Here is a 26,607-nt window from a genome sequence, read left to right on the forward strand (position 1 = left end):
AAATGCTTTGGTAATCTGTTTATACTTATCTTACTAATAGACGATTTATGCTTGCACTGTCCCTTTCTTCTCTTTCACTGAAGCTGTGGCCACCATTTGATTGATCTCCTCATCACATTTTAACAGATAAGCCATCCATAAGAAGGTTGCATATGGAAGAGCATGTTACCATACATATCACTCAGCCTCCCCTACGTATCTGTGCTGTATATTACTATGGAGGTTGAGTGACATATACGGTCATATGCACCTCCATAAGCATTTTTCTCAGCTTCTCCCTGGTCTGTACATAATTTTGCCCGCTCCCCTGCTGGTCTCCACATCCTGGTCTCCAGCGATAGTGTGTCGTATAGACATGCTAGCAACACAGCTTATCAATGCTGCAGCAGTCATACCGCTTGAGACTTCATAGCTCAAAGCTCTCCATAGCAGGCCAGGAGAGACTGGCAGGAAGTAGAGAAGAATCTGTATATAACCAGAAGATACACAAGAGTATCCATTTCTAGTTCTGAGCCTCAGCAACGTGAACATATATAAAGATAGTGCCAAGCGAGAATTGTCCTAGAAAACCACCATAAACAGTAGGAAAAGATTGCAGCACTCCAATTAGTAAATGTGTTATTTCATGAACATGTTCAATGCTTCAACCTAAACTGAAATATTTAAGCTCAAGAAAGACTTCAGTTACGCTTCGCATGCTCAGGCTCCTTGACTATAACTAGTAGAGTACTATATAGAACTGACATACTGTACATCTAATATGCTTACAAATTGGCAGAGCAATGTTAGGTACTTGAATATTCTGTATATACGTCCTTCCTTCTTTAATATTGGTCCATTCCTGCTGCTAAAGTAAAAACATGAAGGGTCATAAACCTGCGCACATAACTGTAAGGGCTTTTACCCACTAGGATTTTTTTCGCAGCATTTTTTCCCCAAATGTCAATGGGACTTTCTAATGTAATAATCGCATCGCACAAAAACCACAGCAACGCAAACTTGCGATTTTTGTGCGATTCGATTTTAATACTAGAAAGTCCCATTGACATTTAAAAAAAAAAAACGCAGCAAAATTATAGTGAAAAAAAAAACGCTAGTGGGTAAAAGCCCTTAGGGTAAATGCAGATGGCTGGGTCGGATCCCGCTGCGAGATTTCTCATCTCCTTTTGTGTCTTCTCTCTGCTGTGCAATCAGCCGGCTGGCGCACAGCTGCACGTGCCCAGTGCAGAGCCGGCGCCTCAGCCGTGACATTTCTGTGTGGTCTTCTGTGAGGCTCGCACAGAAATAGGACATGCCACGATTTGTTTACCACATGCGTTTTCACACCGTCAAATAGCAGCTGTCTGCATAGGATTGAATAAACCAATGTAATCCCATGGCACCGTGCATGGGCGGTAATTCAGCAGGAAATCTTGCAGCGGAATTTCCGCCCATGTGCATTCACCCTAAATCAGTATAGGATCTGTTTATTGTATGCAGTTCTACAACAAAACTGAAATAAACTATGTGAGGTATACAATACATTTAAAAGAAAGTAGACAGCCGCGGCTACAGAAGAAGCCATATGTATTTATCACTGAATCCAAATCATCAAATATAAAAATCCATTCGTAGAGACCAACCCACACTATAAACTGCAGAAATGTGTACTGGTTTAATAATTGATACAACAGCAAAAGATAAAAAAGGCACAAAAAAGCAATACCACTGTATATCATTAGCTGAAAACACAATAATGGCCATAAAAAATTCCTCCCGATTGATACAGTACATAATGTTGGAGGTCACCGATAATAAAACAGAAATAGTAAACATCCCATCCTTGAAATAATATTTTACCGAACGTTTAATTTTGTTACGTTTGTTAACTGATAAACGACCAAAATATATTTCTGAGCTACAAAATCTGCAAATCAAATCAATGATTTTAGATTTTATAATCCGGTAGGTCATTTTACTACAATATTACCACTTACATTGTTTGGATCATTCAGTGAATCCCCCTCAGATGAGGCTTCTTGATATATATCCTTTAGTTGAGGATAATTTACAGGCTGCACAATACTGAAATCTCGTTGTTCCGGGGCCGGGGGTAAATGAGTTTGGTAACTCTGCCCCTGGGACCCCGGAGGAACCATCCTGACCTCCATGTACTTTAAGGTCCCGCCTGTGTTCAGGTACAGAGCCGGCTGATACTGATCTGTGTAGGCTTTGGATTGGGATCCACCAAGTAAACAGCAACTACTGCTCCAATCATAACTGTCCTTCCTCAGACACTTCACCAATAATATCATGAAGGTAACAAGTGACACTAAGCTGATGGCCACCAGGGAGATGATTAAATACAGAGTCATATCTGATGGGGGTTTGGAATTTGTCAGGAAGTCCCCAGATTTGGGTCTTTCCACTATGACCTCATCTGCCATACTGACAAGTACCGTCACTGTGGTGGATAATGGAGGACTCCCCTGATCACTGATAGAAATGACAAGTTGTTGCTCCATGTTCTCGGCTTCCTGGAATCCTCTTACAGTTCTCACCTCTCCGGTGTGTTTAGACACTTGAAATGATGAGTAATTGATGGGGTGGATGAGAGTAAACAGCAGCCAGGCATTGTGACCAGAGTCCAGATCCACTGCGGACAGTTTTGTCACCAGATATCCGGCACTTGTAGACTTTGGGATCCTCTCTTGGACAATGAGGTCTTCAGAGTGTTCTGGATACAGCAGGGTGGGGGGATTGTCATTTGTATCCAGAATGAAGAGAAAGACGGGAACAGTGGAAGATAACTGTGGAGATCCTGAGTCTTCCACCTTTATGGTGATTTGTAAAACCTGGATCTGCTCATAGTCAAAGGAGCGCTGAGCGTATATATTCCCATCATTAGAATGAATGTAGACAAAGGAGGAGACAGAGGAGCCGTCAATCTGACTCTCCACTATGGAGTAAACCAGATCAGAATTAACCCCCTCATCTAGGTCGCTAGCAGATACTGTACATAGGAGAGTCCCTGGGTCACTGTTCTCCTTAATGAAAGCATTATAAGTAGACTGTGTGAACAGCGGAGCATTATCATTAATATCTGACACCCTGAAGGTGACGCTGGTTTTACTGTATAGAGGAGGAGACCCTAAATCAGAGGCTGTCAGCTCTATAGTGTATTGGGGGGTTTCCTCTCTATCCAGATTCCCGTCTGTCACCAATGCATAACGATTCTGATTAGATCTTATTCTAAAAGGCACATTTGGTGATAGATTTAGCCTTATTTCTCCATTCTTCCCAGAATCCTTGTCATTCACATTAATAAATCCTACAACTGTCCCTATTAGGGCATTTTCTGGGATATTATTAGTCACTGTAGAAAATGTTATTTCTGGGGGATTATCATTGACATCTTCCACCTCCACATGAACTATGCAGTTCCCCTCTAATATAGGAAATCCTTTATCTTCTGCCTTAATAGATAATTCATAAAAATTTAACTCTTCAAAATCCACAAGTCCATTAACATAAATTTCTCCAGTTTGCTGATTTAAAGCAAATAATCTTTTGGCAGATTTGAATGTATTATCATCAAATGAGAACTGAATCTCCCCATTTGCTCCGTCATCCTGATCTGTCGCATTCAGGGTTAATATGACAGTTTTCAATGGCAGATTCTCCCTTATACTGACCTTATAAACTGACTGATTAAAGACTGGAGGATTATCATTAATATCTAATACAAGGACTGTTATTCTGCAGGTCCCTGATCTGGCCGGTTCTCCTCCATCAATAGCTGTGAGAATGAGGTGATGTTCTTGTTTCTCTTCTCTATCTAAAACCTTCTCTAGTATCAGCTGAGGGATGAGCGTTCCGTCCTTATGGGTCTTCACAGACAATGAGAAATAAGGATTTGTATTCAGTGTATACTGACTGACACCATTCATACCGACATCTAAATCCTCAGCAATCTCTAATGCAAACCGAGCACCGGGACCTGCAAATATTTCCGTGATCTTTGTAATGCGATTATTAGATGAGAATGTGGGAGAATTATCATTAATATCCAGAATCTCTATCTCCAGACTAATAAGCTCCAGAGGATTCTCAGCCACAACCTCTAACTGCAGTAAGCAGCGGGGACTAGATCCACACAGGCTCTCCCTATCAATCCTCTCCTTCACAACCAACCCTCCATTGTCCTGATTTACACTGAAATATTGTTGGGATTGCTCAGATCTCAGATGGATCCTGCGCTGAGAGAGCTCTGCACGTTTTATCCCCAGATCCTGAGCTACATTTCCTACCAATGTCCCCGGCTCAGACTCCTCAACAATAGAATAACGCAGCTGCCCAGAGACCCAGCCCCAGCTACAAAGGAGAAAGGAGCAGACTACTTGCCATTTCCAGCACTGACAAAAGCCTCTGATGTCCATATCTTAAATGATTGCCTTGATATTTGATGTCATGTAGATGCTGTGTAATCCCAGCTGCATGAGGATCATGAATTTATCTGTCCATATTCCCAAAAATATAATCCATCTGAGGAAAACAAACATCCACAGGGCTCTCATCAGCGCTGCAGCTTTTCTTTGTTAGAGTGAAACGATGGGAGGGTGAATCACTGAGCCAGGGGGAGGAGAGCGCAGGGCTGACATGAGCACATTCTCTAGTGCTGCTGAAATGAAGTACTGGATGACAAGACTACCCTCTACTGGCGAATCATGAGAAGGCAGCAAATAAGGAGAAAAAAATGAAAAAAGAATTTAAAAAAATTGGAAGAGTTTACTCTTCCGTTGACTATTATGTATAATTTCTTGTAGTATTCACATTTTGTTACGTATTAGATCTGGTGTTTAACTATAAATATAAACAGTTATTTCACACAGAAACACCTATTGTAAGCAAACTTACACTATTGATGAAAATATCACTACAGTTACATATTTTAAATATACCGGTAGTATTATTTGTATTCTGCAGAATAGTGACATCTTATCACTAAGAAAAATAAGTTATCAATGTAAAATTTGTGTATTTGTAATAGAGAATCTATCTATCTATCTATCTATCTATCTATCTATCTATCTATCTATCTCATATCTATCTATCTCATATCTATCTATCTATCTATCTATCTATCTATCTATCTATCTCTCTAGCTCATATCTATCTATCTATCTATCTATCTATCTATCTATCTATCTCATATCTATCTATCTATCTATCTATCTATCTATCTATCTATCTCATATCTATCTATCTATCTATCTCATATCTATCTATCTATCTATCTATCTATCTATCTATCTATCTATCTATCTCATATCTATCTATCTATCTCTCTAGCTCATATCTATCTATCTATCTATCTATCTATCTATCTATCTATCTATCTATCTATCTATCTATCTATCTATCTATCTATCTATCTATCGTACAGCCTCATGTGGATTTTCTTGAATTTTGTTAAGGTCTCCTGCACTCATACTGTAAAATGATAAATGAGCTTATGATTGACAGATGGCAGTCATCACTGATATTAAGTAAAACAAACACTTTTTTTCTTTCTACATGGGAGCCTATGGTGACAGACAACATCTATCGATGGCATCCATGGAACATATAAATTTGTTCTTTCATTTCACTTTACACATCACACAATATATTGTGTTAATGGTCAAGTTAACGGAGGACACATCTGTATGATGTAAACATATATATTGTATCATAAAGAGAAGGGTTAGATAAACATGTTGTGGCAGCTTCCATGAGTCTCTGCAAGCAAGGATGTGCATTTCAACCCAGAAGTGATGAAGACCAAAGCAAAGAGAAACAAAGTATAAAGCAGATTGAAGAGCAAAATAAATATATTGTAAGCCTTACATGTCCTGATGTCAAGCCCGGGATATAGCCTACACCACTGTTTGACCCTTATACACATAATAAGCAAGTTGTTTAGGTCAGTGTGTATGCTACTATATATATACAATAAGACACCGCATTATGTTGTAATAAAAACCGGTTGAGCACAAGATTTTTTTTTTATCACATTGCTTTGTTCTATTGACTTGGTATGGGAACAAAATATTTAAATGAAAGGTATAACTTGTAGCACTTATCCTCCAATGCCGAATCATGGCTTGAATATTCTGTATATATATACAACCTTCCTACTTTCAAACTGGTCCAGTACTGCTGCTAAAGTAAAAACATGAAGGATCATAAACCTGCGCACATAACTGTATCTCAGTATAGGATCTGTTTAATGTATGCAGTTCTACAATAAAACTGAAATAAAGTATGTGAAGTGTACAATCCATTTTTCCAAAAGTGGGCAGCCACTGCTACAGAAGAAGCCATATGCATTTAGCACTGAATCCAACTCAACAAATATAATAATCCATGCTTTTTGGGGGGCATATCTTCAGTATGGCGACGTAAGGCAGTGGGATCCAGAGCTCTTGACCCGCATGCCACCACTTTTAGCCTGGACACACATCAAACTTCCCCCTGAAACATGGCAAGGGGGAACAATAAGCGGATTACATCATCATCCGCAGAGGCTCAGTTGAGCTGCTTCCTGAGCAGCAGCATCCTCGGTCGATCGTACCTCACTTCTCGGTTACGGGATGCATAAATCTCGCCTCCAGAAAGCGATGGCTGTGATTAATTCTTCGACTGGTGCTCAACCAATCAATGCAGTGTTCGATGAACCAATAGCAGCCATGGCATTGGTTCATTGAGCGCTTCATTGATTGCCTGAGCAGCGGTTGAAGAACCAATCACAGCCGTCCCGTTGTGGAGGTGGGCTTTATGAATTTCACTGAGCTGTGGCCAGCAAATTCATGAATACTAACTCCCCAATGCGATGGCTGTTGATTGTTTCTTTGACCGCTGCTCAGCCAATCAATGCAGCGGTTAAAGAACCAATCAATACTAATTTTAGGTACTGGAGCTAGGGCTTATTTTTGGGGAAGGGCTTATAATTCAAGCCCTTTACCCCCAAAATTCACTAAAATTCGGGTATGTTAAGCTTATTTTCAGGATAGGTCTTATTTTCGGGGAAACACGGTAGCAGACACTAGGATTAATATGATGAACATACATCTGAATGGGACATCATGTTTCTTTTCCAAATTAGAAAAAAAAACATACATAGTCAAAACAAGAATGGTTAAATCTCATGCATCACGCTTTCAACAGCAAATGTCAAAGAAAAATGCTGTCACCATTGATACATAGCAGTGGACAATATGGCAGCAGATCCAGCATATGCAACTATTGCTTTGCTTCTTACAAAAGATACTGTTGAATGTAATTGACAAAACCTGGTAGACTTAGTTAGCAACCTATTTATATCCTGAAACTATGAAGAATAGAACAAATGACAGTGGACCGTGAGTATACAGAAGAGTACAGAAAAAAATGAAAAAGCTGATTTTATATTTTGTAACCTACCATAAGAAATGAAAGCTGAAATTTGACTGGTGGCTCTGGTAACTGCTCCATTTTTCCGATTACAAAAACGTTCATACATAATATAATTACAACTATGGCAGGTTTACAGACAATCTATGAACAGTCATCATTATGGCTGTGGATACAGTTGGCAATCGGGATAAATATTTGTATTTTATCTGAAAGAAATCATCATTACACCTATTGACCTTTACTCTGTAGTTTCCAAGATTGGTACTTCACCGTACTCTCCGGGTTTTATAAAAAATGACTTTTCAACAAAAAAAGTTAAAAAGGCAAAAGAGAAAAATTAATACCAGAACCAAAATTCTATACACCATTCACAAAAAAATTACAGAATGGTAATCATTCTACACAACATTTCAGTGAAAATAGAGCTGACTGCATTAGATACTTTGTAACTTTCACTTACATTGCTGGGATCACTTGTATAATTGCCCTCTGCAGAAATATCCTGAACTAGATCCTTTAGTTTGGGGAAATCCAAAGGCTGCACAATACTGAAATCTTGCTGTTCCGGGGCCGGGGGTAAATGAGTTTGGTAACTCTGCCCCTGGGACCCTGGAGGAACCATCCTGACCTCCATGTACTTTAAGGTCCCGTCTGTGTTCAGGTACAGAGCCGGCTGATACTGATCTGTGTAGGCTTTGGATTGGGATCCACCAAGTAAACAGCAACTACTGCTCCAATCATAACTGTCCTTCCTCAGACACTTCACCAATAATATCATGAAGGTAACAAGTGACACTAAGCTGATGGCCACCAGGGAGATGATTAAATACAGAGTCATATCTGATGGGGGTTTGGAATTTGTCAGGAAGTCCCCAGATTTGGGTCTTTCCACTATAACCTCATCTGCCATACTGACAAGTACCGTCACTGTGGTGGATAATGGAGGACTCCCCTGATCACTGATGGAAATGACAAGTTGTTGCTCCATGTTCTCGGCTTCCTGGAATCCTCTTACAGTTCTCACCTCTCCGGTGTGTTTAGACACTTGAAATGATGAGTAATTGATGGGGTGGATGAGAGTAAACAGCAGCCAGGCATTGTGACCAGAGTCCAGATCCACTGCAGACAGTTTTGTCACCAGATATCCGGCACTTGTAGACTTTGGGATCCTCTCTTGGACAATGAGGTCTTCAGAGTGTTCTGGATACAGCAGGGTGGGGGGATTGTCATTTGTATCCAGAATGAAGAGAAAGACGGGAACAGTGGAAGATAACTGAGGAGATCCTGAGTCTTCCACCTTTATGGTGATTTGTAAAACCTGGATCTGCTCATAGTCAAAGGAGCGCTGAGCGTATATATTCCCATCATTAGAATGAATGTAGACAAAGGAGGAGACAGAGGAGCCGTCAATCTGACTCTCCACTATGGAGTAAACCAGATCAGAATTAACCCCCTCATCTAGGTCGCTAGCAGATACTGTACATAGGAGAGTCCCTGGGTCACTGTTCTCCTTAATGAAAGCATTATAAGTAGACTGTGTGAACAGCGGAGCATTATCATTAATATCTGACACCCTGAGGGTGACGCTGGTTTTACTGTATAGAGGAGGAGACCCTAAATCAGAGGCTGTCAGCTCTATAGTGTATTGGGGGGTTTCCTCTCTATCCAGATTCCCATCTGTCACCAATGCATAACGATTCTGATTAGATCTTATTCTAAAAGGCACATTTGGTGATAGATTTAGTCTTATTTCTCCATTCTTCCCAGAATCCTTGTCATTTACATTAATAAATCCTACAACTGTCCCTATTAGGGCATTTTCTGGGATATTATTAGTCACTGTGGAAAATGTAATTTCTGGGAGATTATCATTGACATCTTCCACCTCCACATGAACTATACAGTTCCCCTCTAATTTGGGGAGTCCTTTGTCTATTGCCTTAATGGATAATTCATAAAAATTTAACTCTTCAAAATCCACAAGTCCATTAACATAAATGTCTCCAGTTTGCTGATTTAAAGCAAATAATCTTTTGGCAGATTTGAATGTATGATCATCAAAGGAGAACTCAATCTCCCCATTTGCTCCGTCATCCTGATCTGTGGCATTCAGGGTTAATATGACAGTTTTCAATGGCAGATTCTCCCTTATACTGACTTTATAAACTGACTGATTAAAGACTGGAGGATTATCATTAATATCTAATACAAGGACTGTTATTCTGCAGGTCCCTGATCTGGCCGGTTCTCCTCCATCAATAGCTGTGAGAATGAGGTGATGTTCTTGTTTCTCTTCTCTATCTAGAACCTTCTCTAGTATCAGCTGAGGGATGAGCGTTCCGTCTTTATGAGTCTTCACAGACAAAGAGAAATAAGGATTTGTATTCAGTGTATACTGACTGACACCATTCACACCAACATCTAAATCCTCTGCAATCTCTAATGCAAACCGAGCACCGGGAGTTGTAAACACCTCTGTGATCTCTATAATACGATGATTAGATGAGAATGTTGGAGAATTATCATTAATATCCAGAATCTCTATCTCCAGGCTAATAAGCTCCAGAGGATTCTCAGCCACAACCTCTAACTGCAGTAAGCAGCGGGGACTAGATCCACACAGGCTCTCCCTATCAATCCTCCCCTTCACAACCAACCCTCCATTGTCCTGATTTACACTGAAATATTGTTGGGATTGCTCAGATCTCAGATGGATCCTGCGCTGAGAGAGCTCTGCACGTTTTATCCCCAGATCCTGAGCTACATTTCCTACCAATGTCCCCGGCTCAGGCTCCTCAACAATAGAATAACGCAGCTGCCCAGAGACCCAGCCCCAGCTACAAAGGAGAAAGGAGCAGACTACTTGCCATTTCCAGCACTGACAAAAGCCTCTGATGTCCATATCTTAAATGATTGCCTTGATATTTGATGTCATGTAGATGCTGTGTAATCCCAGATGCATGAGGATCATGAATTTATCTGTCCATATTCCCAAAAATATAATCCATCTGAGGAAAACAATCATCCACAGGGCTCTCATCAGTGCTGCAGCTCTTCTTTGTGTGAGAGAAACGATGGGAGGGTGAATCACTGAGCCAGGGGGAGGAGAGCGCAGGGCTGACATGAGCACATTCTCTAGTACTGCTGAAATGAAGGAATGGATGACAAGACTACCCTCTGCTGGCCAATAGTGAGAATGCAACTAAGAAGGAAAAGAGAACAGAAATATTGGAATAGTCCACTCTTCCCTTGAATTTTATGTATATTTTCTTGAAGTGTTCACATTTTGTTACATTTTAGATATGAAATTTAACTATAAACATAAAGGAAAAGCTATTATACAAACGAACACTTCTTGCAAGCAAACTAACACTAGTCATAAAACTATCAGTATAGTTACATATTTTAATTATCCTGATAGTACTATTTGTATCATGCAGTATCTATCTATCTGTATATCCATCTGTATCTATCTATCTATCTATCTATCTATCTATCTATCTATCTATCTATCTATCTATCTATCTATCTCATATCTATCTATCTATCTATCTATCTATCTATCTATCTATCTCATATCTATCTATCTATCTATCTATCTTTCTCATATCTCTCTATCTATCTATCTATCTATCTATCTATCTATCTATCTATCTATCTTACAGCCTCATTTGGATTTTCTTGAATTGTGTTAAGGTCTCCTGCACTCAGAGTACAAAAATGATAAATGAGCCTATGATTGACATATGGCAGTCATCACTGATATTAAGTAAAACAAACACTTTTTTTCTTTCTACATGGGAGCCTATGGTGACAGACAACAACTCTTAGTGGCATCCGTTGAACGTATGCATTTCTTTTTCATTTTACTGCACACATCTTACAAAATATTGCGTTAACTGCCAAGTTAAAGGGGTTGTCCCGCGCCGAAACGGGTTTTTTTTTTTTTTCAACCCCCCCCCGTTCGGCGCGAGACAACCCCGATGCAGGGACGTACAGAAAGCTCACCGGAGCGCTTACCTTAATCCCCGCGCTCCGGTGACTTCTATACTTACCTGTGAAGATGGCCGCCGGGATCCTCTGCCTCCGTGGACCGCAGCTCTTCTGTGCGGTCCATTGCCGATTCCAGCCTCCTGATTGGCTGGAATCGGCACGTGACGGGGCGGAGCTACATGGAGCTACACGGAGCCCCATAGAGAACAGGAGAAGACCCGGACTGCGCAAGCGCGGCTAATTTGGCCATCGGAGGCCGAAAATTAGTCGGCACCATGGAGACGAGGACGCCAGCAACGGAGCAGGTAAGTAAAAAACTTTTTATAACTTCTGTATGGCTCATAATTAATGCACAATGTATATTACAAAGTGCATTATTATGGCCATACAGAAGTGTATAGACCCACTTGCTGCCGCGGGACAACCCCTTTAAGGGAGGACACATCTGTATGATGTAAATACATCTTTTATGTCATAAAGGAAAAGGTATAACTAGTAGTACTTATCCTCCAATGCCGTATCTGTTCTAGATATGCAAAAGCTAATAAAGTCTTGGGGTGCATTAAAAGAGGTATAGGGGCGAGGGCCGAGAACATTATCCTTCCACTATATAAGGCACTAGTCAGGCCCCATATGGAATACTGCGCATAGTTCTGGTCACCGGTGCTCAGGAAAGATGTTATAGCGCCGGAGGGGGTTCAAAGAAGGGCAACTAAACTAATACATGGAATGAAGGGACTGGAATACCCAGAGAGGCTATCCAAACTGGGATTATTTACTCTGGAAAAAAGACGGCTAAGGGGCGATCAAATAACTATGTATAAATACATGAGGGGCAATACAAGGATCTCTCCCAAGATCTGTTTATACCCAGGACTGCGACGGTAACGAGAGGGCATCCGCTACGTCTAGAGGAAAGAAGGTTTCATCACCAACATAAAAGGTGGTTCTTTACTGTAAGAGCAGTGAGACTGTGGAACTCTGCTGTGGCAGAGGACCACAATGTTCTCCCATCAAATTCAATGGAGCCAGCGCTACAGCCGGCTCCATTGAAAGCAATGGGCTGCCGGCAAGCCCTGCAGCGACTTTTGGGGAAGGGCTTTAAATATAAGCCCTTTCCTGAAAATCATCCCTAAAATGTGTATTTTCACCACAGACGTTTTTGCGCATGTAAAATTCACACATATGACCTCTGTCATTAGAATGCATTGGTTCTATATAGTGCGATCTTTTTTAACGTGCGAATAATCGGACGTTATAACGCCCGTGAGACTGAGCCCTTATAGCCATATAACCCCAGAGTGCTCCATGATCCAAGCTTCATAGGTATCTCAGTGTATTAGACCAATACATAGCTCTTCCTGGTTGAGACGCAATAATGGGAAGAGGCTTATAACATTTAAAGTGAAACTCCAACCAAAACTAAAATTTTCCATGTTCATTTAAGGAGTTTGACATTTCTTAGATAATATTAAAAAATGCTTTGGAAATTTGCTTATATTTAACTCGCTAATACACTATTTATGCTTGCACTGTTCCTGTCTTCTCTTTTAGTGAAACTGCGGCCACCATTTGATTGACCTCCTCATCGCATCTTAACAGATCATCCATAAGAAGGTTGCATATGGAAGAGCATGTTATCATACATATCACTCAGCCTCCACTACGTATCTGTGCTATATTTTGCTATGGAGAAGGTTGAGTGACATATATGGTCACATGCCCCTCCATATGCATTTTTCTGGTCCGTACATAATCTTCACTGCTCCTCTGCTGCTCTCCACATCCTGGTCTCCAGCAATCGTGTGTCATATAGACATACCAGCAATGCAGCTAATCATAGGCTGCAGCAGTCTTACCGGGTGAGACTTCATAGCTGCCGGCCAGGAGAGACCAGCAGGAAGTAGAGAAGAATCTGTATATAACCAGAAGATACAGAAGGTAAGTATCCATTTTTTTGTTCTAAGCCTCAGCAATGTGAACATATATAAACATAGTGCCAAGCGAGGATTGCCCTAGCCAACCACCAAAAACAGTAGGAAAAGATTGCAGCACTCCAATTAGTAAATGTGTTATTTCATGAACATGTTCAATGTTTCAACATTAACTGAAATATTTAGGCTCAAGAAAGACTTCAGTTACGGTTGGCATGCTCAGGCTCCTTGACTATAACTAGTAGAGTACTATATAGAACTGACATACTGTACATCTAATATGCTTACAAATTGGCAGAGCAATAATAGGAACTTGAATATTCTGTATATACATCCTTCCTACTTTAATACTGGTCCATTCCTGCTGCTAAAGTAAAAACATGAAGGATCATGAACCTGCGCACATAACTGTAACTCAGTATAGGATCTGTTTAATGTATGCAGTTCTACAATAAAACTGAAATAAAGTATGTGAAGTATACAATCCATTTAAAAGAAAGTAGGCGGCCACTGCTGCAGAAGACGCCATATGTATTTATCACTGAATCCAAATCATCCAATATAAAAATCTATTCTTTAAAAAAAATTATGTAAATAGTAAACAAACCACACTAAAAACTACAGAAATGTGCAGTGGGTTAAAAAGTGACACAACAGCAAAAGATAAAAACGGCACTAAAAAGCAATAACACTGTATATCGTCGTTAGCTGAAAACAAAATAATGGCAATAAAATATATACTCATGATTCATAGAGCACATAATGTTGGAGGTCACCGATAATAAGACAGAAATAGGAAACATCCCATCCTTGAAATTATATTTTATCGTACGTTTAATTTTGTTACATTTGTTAACTGATAAACGACCAAAATATATTTCTGAGCTACAAAATCTGCAAATCAAATCAATGATTTTAGATTTTATAATCCAGTAGGTCATTTTACTACAATATCACCACTTACATTGTTTGGATCATTCAGTGATTCCCCCTCAGATGAGGCTTCTTGATATATATCCTTTAGTTGAGGATAATTTACAGGCTGCACAATACTGAAATCTTGCTGTTCCGGGGCCGGGGGTAAATGAGTTTGGTAACTCTGCCCCTGGGACCCTGGAGGAACCATCCTGACCTCCATGTACTTTAAGGTCCCGTCTGTGTTCAGGTACAGAGCCGGCTGATACTGATCTGTGTAGGGTTTGGATTGGGATCCACCAAGTAAACAGCAACTACTGCTCCAATCATAACTGTCCTTCCTCAGACACTTCACCAATAATATCATGAAGGTAACAAGTGACACTAAGCTGATGGCCACCAGGGAGATGATTAAATACAGAGTCATATCTGATGGGGGTTTGGAATTTGTCAGGAAGTCCCCAGATTTCGGTCTTTCCACTATGACCTCATCTGCCATACTGACAAGTACCGTCACTGTGGTGGATAATGGAGGACTCCCCTGATCACTGATAGAAATGACAAGTTGTTGCTCCATGTTCTCGGCTTCCTGGAATCCTCTTACAGTTCTCACCTCTCCGGTGTGTTTAGACACTTGAAATGATGAGTAATTGATGGGGTGGATGAGAGTAAACAGCAGCCAGGCATTGTGACCAGAGTCCAGATCCACTGCGGACAGTTTTGTCACCAGATATCCGGCACTTGTAGACTTTGGGATCCTCTCTTGGACAATGAGGTCTTCAGAGTGTTCTGGATACAGCAGGGTGGGGGGATTGTCATTTGTATCCAGAATGAAGAGAAAGACGGGAACAGTGGAAGATAACTGTGGAGATCCTGAGTCTGCCACCTTTATGGTGATTTGTAAAACCTGGATCTGCTCATAGTCAAAGGAACGCTGAGCGTATATATTCCCATCATTAGAATGAATGTAGACAAAGGAGGAGACAGAGGAGCCGTCAATCTGACTCTCCACTATGGAGTAAACCAGATCAGAATTAACCCCCTCATCTAGGTCGCTAGCAGATACTGTACATAGGAGAGTCCCTGGGTCACTGTTCTCCTTAATGAAAGCATTATAAGTAGACTGTGTGAACAGCGGAGCATTATCATTAATATCTGACACCCTGAGGGTGACGCTGGTTTTACTGTATAGAGGAGGAGACCCTAAATCAGAGGCTGTCAGCTCTATAGTGTATTGGGGGGTTTCCTCCCTATCCAGATTCCCATCTGTCACCAATGCATAACGATTCTGATTAGATCTTATTCTAAAAGGCACATTTGGTGATAGATTTAGTCTTATTTCTCCATTCTTTCCAGAATCTTCATCTTTTACATTAATAAATCCTACAACTGTGCCTATTAGGGCATTTTCTGGGATATTATTAGTCACTGTGGAAAATGTGATTTCTGGGGGATTATCATTGACATCTTCCACCTCCACATGAACTATACAGTTCCCCTCCAATTTAGGAAGTCCTTTATCTTCTGCCTTAATGGATAATTCATAAAAATTTAACTCTTCAAAATCTATAGGTTTATTAACATAAATTTCTCCAGTTTGCTGATTTAAAGCAAATAATTTTTTGGCAGACTCAAACGTGTGATCATCAAAGAAGAACTCAATCTCCCCATTTGCTCCGTCATCCTGATCTGTCACATTCAGGGTTAATATGACAGTTCTCAATGGCAGATTCTCCCTTATACTGACTTTATAAACTGACTGATTAAAGACTGGAGGATTATCATTAATATCTAATACAAGGACTGTTATTCTGCAGGTCCCTGATCTGGCCGCTTCTCCTCCATCAATAGCTGTGAGAATGAGGTGATGTTCTTGTTTCTCTTCTCTATCTAAAACCTTCTCTAGTATCAGCTGAGGGATGAGCGTTCCGTCTTTATGAGTCTTCACAGACAATGAGAAATAAGGATTTGTATTCAGTGTATACTGACTGACACCATTCATACCGACATCTAAATCCTTGGCAATTTCTAATGCAAACCGAGCCCCGGGACTTGTAACTAATTCTGTGATCTCTATAATACGAAGATTAGATGAGAATGTGGGAGAATTATCATTAATATCCAGAATCTCTATCTCCAGACTAATAAGCTCCAGAGGATTCTCAGCCACAACCTCTAACTGCAGTAAGCAGCGGGGACTAGATCCACACAGGCTCTCCCTATCAATCCTCTCCTTCACAACCAACCCTCCATTGTCCTGATTTACACTGAAATATTGTTGGGATTGCTCAGATCTCAGATGGATCCTGCGCTGAGAGAGCTCTGCACGTTTTATCCCCAGATCCTGAGCTACATTTCCTACCAATGTCCCCGGCTCAGACTCCTCAACAATAGAATAACGCAGCTGCCCAGAGACCCAGCCCCAGCTACAAAGGAGAAAGGAGCAGACTACTTGCCATTTCCAGCACTGATGAAAGCCTCTGATGTCCATATCTTAAATGATTGCCTTGATATTTGATGTCATGTAGATGCTGTGTAATCCCAGATGCATGAGGATCATGAATTTATCTGTCCATATTCCCAAAAATATAATCCATCTGAGGAAAACAATCATCCACAGGGCTCTCATCAGCGCTGCAGCTCTTCTTTGTGTGAGAGAAACGATGGGAGGGTGAATCACTGAGCCAGGGGGAGGAGAGCGCAGAGCTGACATGAACACATTCTCTAGTATTAGTGAATTAAAGAACTAGATGACAAGACTACCCTCTACTGGCCAAAATTAAGAACTGCATCAAAGAAGTAGAACAGAAAAGGAAAATAGTAGGAATCCACTATAGGTATGGAGCTTTATGTATAATTTTGCCTACTATGGTCACTATGCTACAGATTAGATCTGAAGGAAATGTATAACTATAGAGTAAACTGTAAATACGCTTAATCATTGTGTTATTAAACTTATAATATTCATAAAACTATGACTATAATTACACATTATACATATAGTATTGGTTTGATTAGTATTCCATGGTATATTAGAACACTAAAATATATGTTAATAATGTTAAACTATAGCTCTAATAAGAGTGTCCATATATATGTATATATGATACAGTTAGTGAAAGCAATGATGATATAGGCAAGAGTGTGAAGGCAGCTTAATGCTGATCATTGGGAAAACGAGAAAAATAGGAAAGTTTGCATCTTAATACAGAAGATGACGGTACAATATATAGCACAGAAGTTATATATCTTCAAGCTGTCCAATACAATAAGGTGTACATTGTCCTACACTTTCTTACATGGGAACCTAAGGTCACTCTCACTCAGTCGCTTTTTACCGTGATTACCACAGCGGTAATCGCAGTATAACGCTCTCATTGATTTCAATGGGGCCTTGCAGATATGAGCTCGACCGCGTGGCTGCACGGCGCCTTCCAGCGTGGCGATTTCAACCACTGTCTGCCCTATTTTTTGGAGTTTATTGTGATGGGTGATGAGGAGCGCTAAAACATGCTGTTCCTGCGGCTGAGAACTGAAGTTATATTGCAGCGTCTCTTTGCTGGAGTATGGCATCCATAAATACATTCTTCACACTCAACCAGTACAAAAAGTATATATTAATATATATATTTTTTTAACATGGGAGCCTATGGTGATGGATGGCATCTATGTGAGCCATTGAACATATACATTGCTTTTTCACCTCTGACTGTGTCAAGATCATGGAAGACACATCTGTACGGCGTAAAAATATGCTGTATATTAAACAGATAAAGGTTAGAAAACCCCGGTGTAGCAGCTTCTATAGGACCCGGTAAGTAAGGAGGTCCATCTCCGCTCCGAGATAAGATAATAGATAATGCAGAATATATTGCGGAATGGAGACCAAACTACACATTAAGCTTTCATGTACAGATAGTCCACTACTTGCAAACGATCGAGTTACGAACGTCACAAGTTATGAACAACCTGTCCTGCAGTATGATGTAATGCTATGGCATCACATCATACTGTGCAGTGATCGGACAAACAGACTATCAAGCCATGCCATAGGTACGGCATGATAGGCCACTCTGCATAGGCAGCCCTGGGGCCTTTCAGAAGGCCCCCTGCTGCCATGGCAACAGCACAGCATCCCACAATCATATCACGAGAGGCCTATGCGACCCTCGAACGTTGGGTGCAGGCTGTTTCTTATAGCCAACACTTGGCGGCAACATTTCCAACAAGCTGCACCGCTCGTCGGAACTGTTAACGCTTTAAATGCCACCGTGAATGCTGTAAGAAACAGCCTGCACCCGACGTTGTATGAAGCAGGATCCACCCGCGATCCCCCTCCATGCAAGCATTAGTTCGACAACGAACAAAATGCACTTACAAGCAGCTTCCTGGAATGGAACCTGTTGGTAAGTAGGGGACCATCTGTACTGATTATACAGGGACACATTCCAAATCAAACGATGGTTACACCCCTGTCATTAATGCTTCATGTCATTGTACCTTATAATCATAATAACCAATATGATGGGTTAGTATGTATACTACTATATATACAATGTAATACCACGCTACGATAGCAGAAAAATATGGTGGGTACAAGAATTCGTTTTTTCATAGCAGTTTGGTATTAGAACCATGCGCAAAGACTTAAAGGGAACCTGTCCTGTTGAACATAACAGTCCAATCTGCACATAGCATGTTATAGAACAGGAGGAGCTGAGCAGATTGTATATAGTTTTGTAGAAAACGATTTAGTATATCTTGAATAGTGTCAGATCCTGCTATAGAATTAGAAGCAGTCGCACAATCACAATTTAGTAGGCTAGAGGGTTTTATCACTACCACAAAAAATTTTCAAGCAGCTGAGTCCGGCTTAAATAGAAAAAACAAGCTATACTCACTTCTCTTTGGACCCCAATGTCACACCGGATGTGAGCATTGATGTCAGGAGTTTAATTAGTGATTCTGCACTCTCTGATTGGCCGCAGTGCTCACCTGACTTCAGCCACCCATACACCCGTAAGCCGGTGCCAGGGTCATGGGAGCCACTGAGCTGCGTCATAGGGGAGACGAAGAGAGGACAGTAAAGTCTGCTCTTTTATTATATGCAGGGCCCAGCTGCTTGAATATGTATTTTAGTAGTGATAAAACCCCTTTAGAGCTACCAAATATTTAGTGAAGATGGATCATCATCCTCTAAGATCCCCCAAAATTTCAATCCTTCATTCATGAGAGTCATTTTTGAAACATACAATAATAGACAATGTTGAATATGATACAGTACACTGTAGGAGAGGAGTTACCCGATGTTAGCAATTGTCTAAGTCGGGGAAGTTGTCTCTTATAGTCTATAATTCCAAATAATAGAAAGGTTTTCCCACTGAATGGACCTATTTCTTCAGTTTCCTACTAAGCAGATGGAAAAGACATCCATTTGGAAGGAAAATGTCCCGAAGCATTTTGTCCAATTGCTTTCTGCTGTTCTATAGACAATAATTAGAGTATGAATAGATTGCAGAACTCCATTTCAGGAAATGTGTTTTCAATCACATGAACAAGTTCAATGTTTTAACTTCAGCTAATGAATTTCATAAAGGGACTTTCCAAGATAAAAAAGAATAATTTAATGAGCAGGGGAAATGCTTAAAAAAAAAAGTATAGCAATACTCACCCATAAATGGCTGTCTGGTCCAGCACGACCTAACCTTTCCCCATTGTTATTTTTCAACTCTATCACATTTGGCATTAATATGGTATTAAACACATATTCCCCTGTTGTGCCGTTCATGCCAGTATTGCCAGGAGGAGCTCCCAGGACCAAAGTGGCAGGGACCAGGGTGAATGCGCTGGGCTAGGAACCTTTTAATGCATGAGAGCTACTTTTTTATTTTAGCCCATTTTTTTAGTCTAGGAAAATCCTTTTAAACTTGAGAAATACCTGAATTGTGCCTAAAACACTCAGGCTCATTGACTATAAATAGTATAGTGCGATATAACTGACATACATGTATTCTACTATCATGACAATGACGGGAACTTTTAAAGTATATACATCCCTTATTCTATATTATTGCTCCATCCCTACGGCTATAATAAGAATGTTCAAAAGTAACATCACATGAGAATTCTGCATATCCTTATAACACAGTATAGTAGCTGATTCTTTATATACTGTAGGGTAATATGACTGAAATAAAAAGAAACAAGAAGCACTATATCATCCATGTCTCACAAAGCATGCAGCGTCTGCTATAGAAGAAGGCATAATATTTTATCACAGATTACCAATCATCAATCAAATACATAAAAATCCCTAATTATACAATGAAGTATGTCATATCTAGTAGTCCACACTAAATAGTTTAAAATGTGTCTCTTAAAAATGGTTATGGATTTATGGAACAGCAAAACATTTTAAGAAAACACTTGAGTAATGATGAACTATTATTAGAATAATCGGGTCGGGAATGACTGACCCAACTTTCCAAAAATAATCGGAACGACCTGATCCCGATTCCCATTGAATATGGCTCAGTGATTAGCACCGTTACCTTGCAGTACTGGGGTCCTAGGCTCAAATCTCCTCAAAGACAACCTCGTCTTTGAAAATCTCCATACATGTTACTCTTAGTCAGATTCAAACCTATAAATCCATCACTGCCAGGCAGCGGTGATAACAACTGAGCCACCAAACTTGTTGCTTTTTCTCCAAAGGAATAATAAAGACAAAGAGAACATAAAAACTCCATACAGAATTTGGCCTAGGTCAGGCTTGACCCTTAAACTCTTAGGCAGCAGCGCTAACAACTGAGCCACCATATTTATTCTTCCTCTTATGAAAGAGAAACACAGAGAACATACAAAATTCGTGCTGATGTTGTCTTTGCTCAGGTTTGAACCTAGGACCATAGCACTGTAAGGCAACAGTGCTAATGACTAAACCATCATGCTAGTTCTTTGTTCTTCATTATTCATCCTATTTCTTCTTCTTCCTTCTCCAGAGGCGAAGGAGCAGAGGAGAAAAGTGAAGGAGGAGAAGAAGGAGAATGGTAAGAAGAATGAGAAGGTGGAGAGTAAAGAGAATAAGAAGATCCTCTATTTTTCCTTCGCCTTTTGATAAGAAACAAGAGGAGGAAGAAGGAAGAATCTTAGTGGCCTTGTAGTGGTGGGGTTCTAGGTTCATGTTTGACTATGGACAACATCTGCATAGACCTTGTATGTTGTCTTTGTGTTTATTCTTTGTTTTCTTCCCCTTATTTTCCTCCTCTAGATTAGTAAAAAGGGAGAAGGAAAATGAAAGAAGTGTGGTGGCTCATTTCTTAGCACTGATGCTTTACCATCTTGGAGTTCTAGGTTTAAATCTGTCCAAGGGTAATAACTGCATAGAGTGTTTATGTTCTCTTTGTGTCCTCATTTTGCTCCACCTTCTCTGAAGAAAAAAGATGGTGGCTGCGTTGATTTTTGCTAAAAATTGGGTTGGGCTGACCTGAACTGATTCTGTGAAAATCAGCCAGATTTTATCACCTAGCTGATTACAATGACCAACATAATTTATGAGCAATTGCAGTGTATATTATCAGTTGAAAAACAAAAAAGAACATCACAAACACTCAGACAGTAAACAGAGTTAGGGATTACTGGCAACAAATTAAAAATACAAAACACCTTTAGAAAACATGTTTTACTTTACGTTTAATGCTATACTATGCTTTCTAACTGATAAAGACCAAAGATGACGTTCTGGAGTTACAAAATCTGCGAATCAAATCAGACGTTATACGTTTCATAGTCCAGTAAGTTATAAAACTATAACATTACCACTTACATTGTTTGGATCATTCAGTGATTCCCCCTCAGATGAGGCTTCTTGATATATATCCTTTAGTTGAGGATAATTCACAGGCTGCACAATACTGAAATCTTGCTGTTCCGGGGCCGGGGGTAAATGAGTTTGGTAACTCTGCCCCTGGGACCCTGGAGGAACCATCCTGACCTCCATGTACTTTAAGGTCCCGTCTGTGTTCAGGTACAGAGCCGGCTGATACTGATCTGTGTAGGGTTTGGATTGGGATCCACCAAGTAAACAGCAACTACTGCCCCAATCATAACTGTCCTTCCTCAGACACTTCACCAATAATATAATGAAGGTAACAAGTGACACTAAGCTGATGGCCACCAGGGAGATGATTAAATACAGAGTCATATCAGATGGGGGTTTGGAATTTGTCAGGAAGTCCCCAGATTTGGGTCTTTCCACTATAACCTCATCTGCCATACTGACAAGTACCGTCACTGTGGTGGATAATGGAGGACTCCCCTGATCACTGATAGAAATGACAAGTTGGTGCTCCATGTTCTCGGCTTCCTGAAATCCTCTTATAGTTCTCACCTCTCCGGTGTGTTTAGACACTTGAAATGATGAGTAATTGATGGGGTGGATGAGAGTAAACAGCAGCCAGGCATTGTGACCAGAGTCCAGATCCACTGCGGACAGTTTTGTCACCAGATATCCGGCACTTGTAGACTTTGGGATCCTCTCTTGGACAATGAGGTCTTCAGAGTGTTCTGGATACAGCAGGGTGGGGGGATTGTCATTTGTATCCAGAATGAAGAGAAAGACGGGAACAGTGGAAGATAACTGTGGGGATCCTGAGTCTTCCACCTTTATGGTGATTTGTAAAACCTGGATCTGCTCATAGTCAAAGGAACGCTGAGCGTATATATTCCCATCATTAGAATGAATGTAGACAAAGGAGGAGACAGAGGAGCCGTCAATCTGACTCTCCACTATGGAGTAAACCAGATCAGAATTAACCCCCTCATCTAGGTCGCTAGCAGATACTGTACATAGGAGAGTCCCTGGGTCACTGTTCTCCTTAATGAAAGCATTATAAGTAGACTGTGTGAACAGCGGAGCATTATCATTAATATCTGACACCCTGAGGGTGACGCTGGTTTTACTGTATAGAGGAGGATACCCTAAATCAGAGGCTGTCAGCTCTATAGTGTATTGGGGGGTTTCCTCCCTATCCAGATCCCCGTCTGTCACCAATGCATAACGATTCTGATTAGATCTTATTCTAAAAGGCACATTTGGTGATAGATTTAGTCTTATTTCTCCATTCTTTCCAGAATCCTTGTCATTTACATAAATAAATCCTACAACTGTCCCTATTAGGGCATTTTCTGGGATATTATTAGTCACTGAGGAAAATGTAATTTCTGGGGGATTATCATTGACATCTTCCACTTCCACATGAACTATACAGTTCCCCTCTAATTTAGGGAGTCCTTTATCTTCTGCCTTGATGGATAATTCATAAAAATTTAACTCTTCAAAATCTATAAGTTCATTGATATAAATGTCTCCAGTTTGCTGATTTAAAGCAAATAATTTTTTAGCTGACTCAAATGTGTGATCATCAAAGGAGAACTCGATTTCCCCATTTGCTCCGTCATCCTGATCTGTCGCATTCAGGGTTAATATGACAGTTTTCAATGGCAGATTCTCCCTTATACTGACTTTATAAACTGACTGATTAAAGACTGGAAGATTATCATTAATATCTAATACAAGGACTGTTATTCTGCAGGTCCCTGATCTGGCCGGTTCTCCTCCATCAATAGCTGTGAGAATGAGGTGATGTTCTTGTTTCTCTTCTCTATCTAAAACCTTCTCTAGTATCAGCTGAGGGATGAGCGTTCCATCTTTATGAGTCTTCACAGACAATGAGAAATAAGGATTTGTATTCAGTGTATACTGACTGACACCATTCACACCGACATCTAAATCCTTTGCAATCTCTAATGCAAACCGAGCACCAGGAGTGATAAACACCTCTGTGATCTCTACAACACGATCTTTAGATGAGAATGTGGGAGAATTATCATTAATATCCAGAATCTCTATCTCCAGACTAATAAGCTCCAGAGGATTCTCAGCCACAACCTCTAACTGCAGTAAGCAGCGGGGACTAGATCCACACAGGCTCTCCCTATCAATCCTCTCCTTCACAACCAACCCTCCATTGTCCTGATTTACACTGAAATATTGTTGGGATTGCTCAGATCTCAGATGGATCCTGCGCTGAGAGAGCTCTGCACGTTTTATCCCCAGATCCTGAGCTACATTTCCTACCAATGTCCCCGGCTCAGACTCCTCAACAATAGAATAACGCAGCTGCCCAGAGACCCAGCCCCAGCTACAAAGGAGAAAGAAGCAGACTACTTGCCATTTCCAGCACTGACAAAAGCCTTTGTTGTCCATATCTTAAATGATTGCCTTGATATTTGATGTCATGTAGATGCTGTGTAATCCCAGCTGCATGAGGATCATGAATTTATCTGTCCATATTCCCAAAAATATAATCCATTTGAGGAAAACAATCATCCACAGGGTTCTCATCAGCGCTGCAGCTCTTCTTTGTGTGAGAGAAACGATGGGAGGGTGAATCACTGAGCCAGGGGGAGGAGAGCGCAGGGCTGACATGAGCACATTCTCTAGTATTGCTGAAATGAAGGACTGGATGACAAGACTACCCTCTACTGGCCAAAAGTGAGAATGTAGCAAGGAAGTAAAAAATAATAAATGAAAAAAGTAGAATAGAAACATTGGAATAGTCTACTCTTCCCTTGAATTTTAGGTATTTTTTTTGTTACATATATGAATATTTTTATGTACATTCACATTTTGTTACATATTAGATCTGAATTGTATCTATAAAAATAAATGAAACTGTTACTTTACACAAAAATACTTCTTAAAAGAAAAATTACGCTATTCACAAAACTATCACACCAGTTATATAGTTTAAATATAGTGTTAGTATTTTTGGTATTCTATAGTATCTCAGCATCTGAAGACTAAGAAATAAAAGTTATTGATGTAAAATTATTTTATTTGTACTACAGTAATAGAGAATATCTATCTATCTTCTATCTATCTGCCTATCTTACAGCCTCATGTGGATTTTCTTGGATTTTGTTAAGGTCTCCTACACTCATAGTACAAAAATGATAACTGATTGACAAATGTCAGTCATTACTGATATCAATTAAAAACAAATAAACATTTTTGTTTCTTTCTACATGGAAGCCCATGGTGACAGACAACATCTGTTAGTGGCATCTGTTGAATGTATACATTTCTTATTTCATTTCACTCCACATATCTTACAATATATAGCGTTATTGGCCAAGTTAAGGGAGGACACATAAAAATGCTGCATATGAAGAGCATGTTACCATACATATCACTCAACCTCCACTACATATCTGTGCTATATATTGCTATGGAGAAGGTTCGGTGATCCCTACAGTCATATGCCCCTCCATATGCATTTTTCTGGTCCGTACATAATCTTGCCTGCATTCCTGCTGGTCTCCACATCCTGGTCTCCAGCAATGGTGCGGTAGTATAGACATGCTAGCAACTCAGCTAATCATTGGCTACAGCAGTCTAACCAGTTGAGACTTCATAGCTGCCGGCCAGGAGAGACCAGTAGGAAGTAGAGAAGAATCTGTATATAACCAGAAGATACACAAGGTGAGTATCCATTTTTTGTTCTGAGCCTCAGCAAGGTGAACATATGTAAACATAGTGCCAAGCGAGGATTGCCCTAGCCAACAATCAAAAACAGTAGGAAAAGATTGCAGCACTCCAATTAGTAAATGTGTTATTTCATGAACATGTTCAATGCTTCAACCTAAACTGAAATATTTAAGCTCAAGAAAGACTTCAGTTACGCTTGGCATGCTCAGGCTCCTTCATTATAAATAGTAGAGTACTATATAGAACTGACATACTGTACATCTAATATGCTTACAAATTGGCAGAGCAATGTTAGGAACTTGAATATTCTGTAGATACGTCCCTCCTACTTTCATACTGGTCCATTCCTGCTGCTAAAGTAAAAACATGAAGGATCATGAACCTGCGCACATAACTGTAACTCAGTATAGGATCTGTTTATTGTATGCAGTTCTACAATAAAACTGAAATAAAGTATGTGAAGTGTACAATCCGTTTCTCAGAAACTGGGCAGCCACGGCTACAGAAGACGCCATATGTATTTATCACTGAATCCATCTTGCAAAACATAAAAATCTATTTTTATTTAAAAGTATATATATATAGTGATCAACCCACACTTAGGCCTCCCTTACACAGGCGTTTCTAGAAACTCATCGTTTTTCAGCTCTGCCTATACTGTGCTTTCAGCCGCTCTGGCACGCGTTTTGCCAGCATTTTGGCCTCGTTTTCAGCTGCATTTTCTTGGCTGAAAAGGCAGCCAAGGAAGCAGAGGAAAAAAAGCAATACTTACGTAGTATACGCTGTTAGGTCCCTGCC

General features: G+C 40.2%; 3 protein-coding genes across 13 annotated transcripts in view; all 3 read right to left on the reverse strand.

Moving 5' to 3' along the window:
• LOC136611234 (protocadherin gamma-C5-like) overlaps positions 1–26,607 on the reverse strand; it is a 403,514-nt gene that overhangs the window by 191,888 nt on the left and 185,019 nt on the right. For 2 of the 11 annotated variants that reach the window (XM_066590602.1, XM_066590588.1), the window contains exon 1: positions 1,977–4,526. The exons of 8 other annotated variants lie outside the window; for them this stretch is intronic. In XM_066590602.1, the coding sequence (XP_066446699.1) occupies positions 1,977–4,418 (2,442 nt within the window). In that variant the 5' untranslated portion in view covers positions 4,419–4,526. Of the gene's footprint in view, positions 1–1,976; positions 4,527–14,307; positions 16,750–26,607 lie in introns of those variants that run through there. One more of the 11 variants, XM_066590589.1, reaches the window with a different exon arrangement.
• Positions 7,796–10,397, reverse strand: LOC136613118 (protocadherin gamma-C5-like). Its single transcript, XM_066593974.1, has one exon. It carries the CDS (start codon positions 10,316–10,318, stop codon positions 7,796–7,798), a length of 2,523 nt encoding a protein of 840 aa, XP_066450071.1. The 5' UTR covers positions 10,319–10,397.
• On the reverse strand, positions 22,057–24,628 carry LOC136613119 (protocadherin gamma-C5-like). Its single transcript, XM_066593975.1, has one exon. The coding sequence runs from the start codon at positions 24,523–24,525 to the stop codon at positions 22,057–22,059; it is 2,469 nt and encodes an 822-aa protein (XP_066450072.1). The 5' UTR covers positions 24,526–24,628.

The sequence above is a fragment of the Eleutherodactylus coqui genome, chromosome 2 (assembly GCF_035609145.1).
Source record: "Eleutherodactylus coqui strain aEleCoq1 chromosome 2, aEleCoq1.hap1, whole genome shotgun sequence".
Lineage (NCBI taxonomy): Eukaryota > Metazoa > Chordata > Amphibia > Anura > Eleutherodactylidae > Eleutherodactylus > Eleutherodactylus coqui.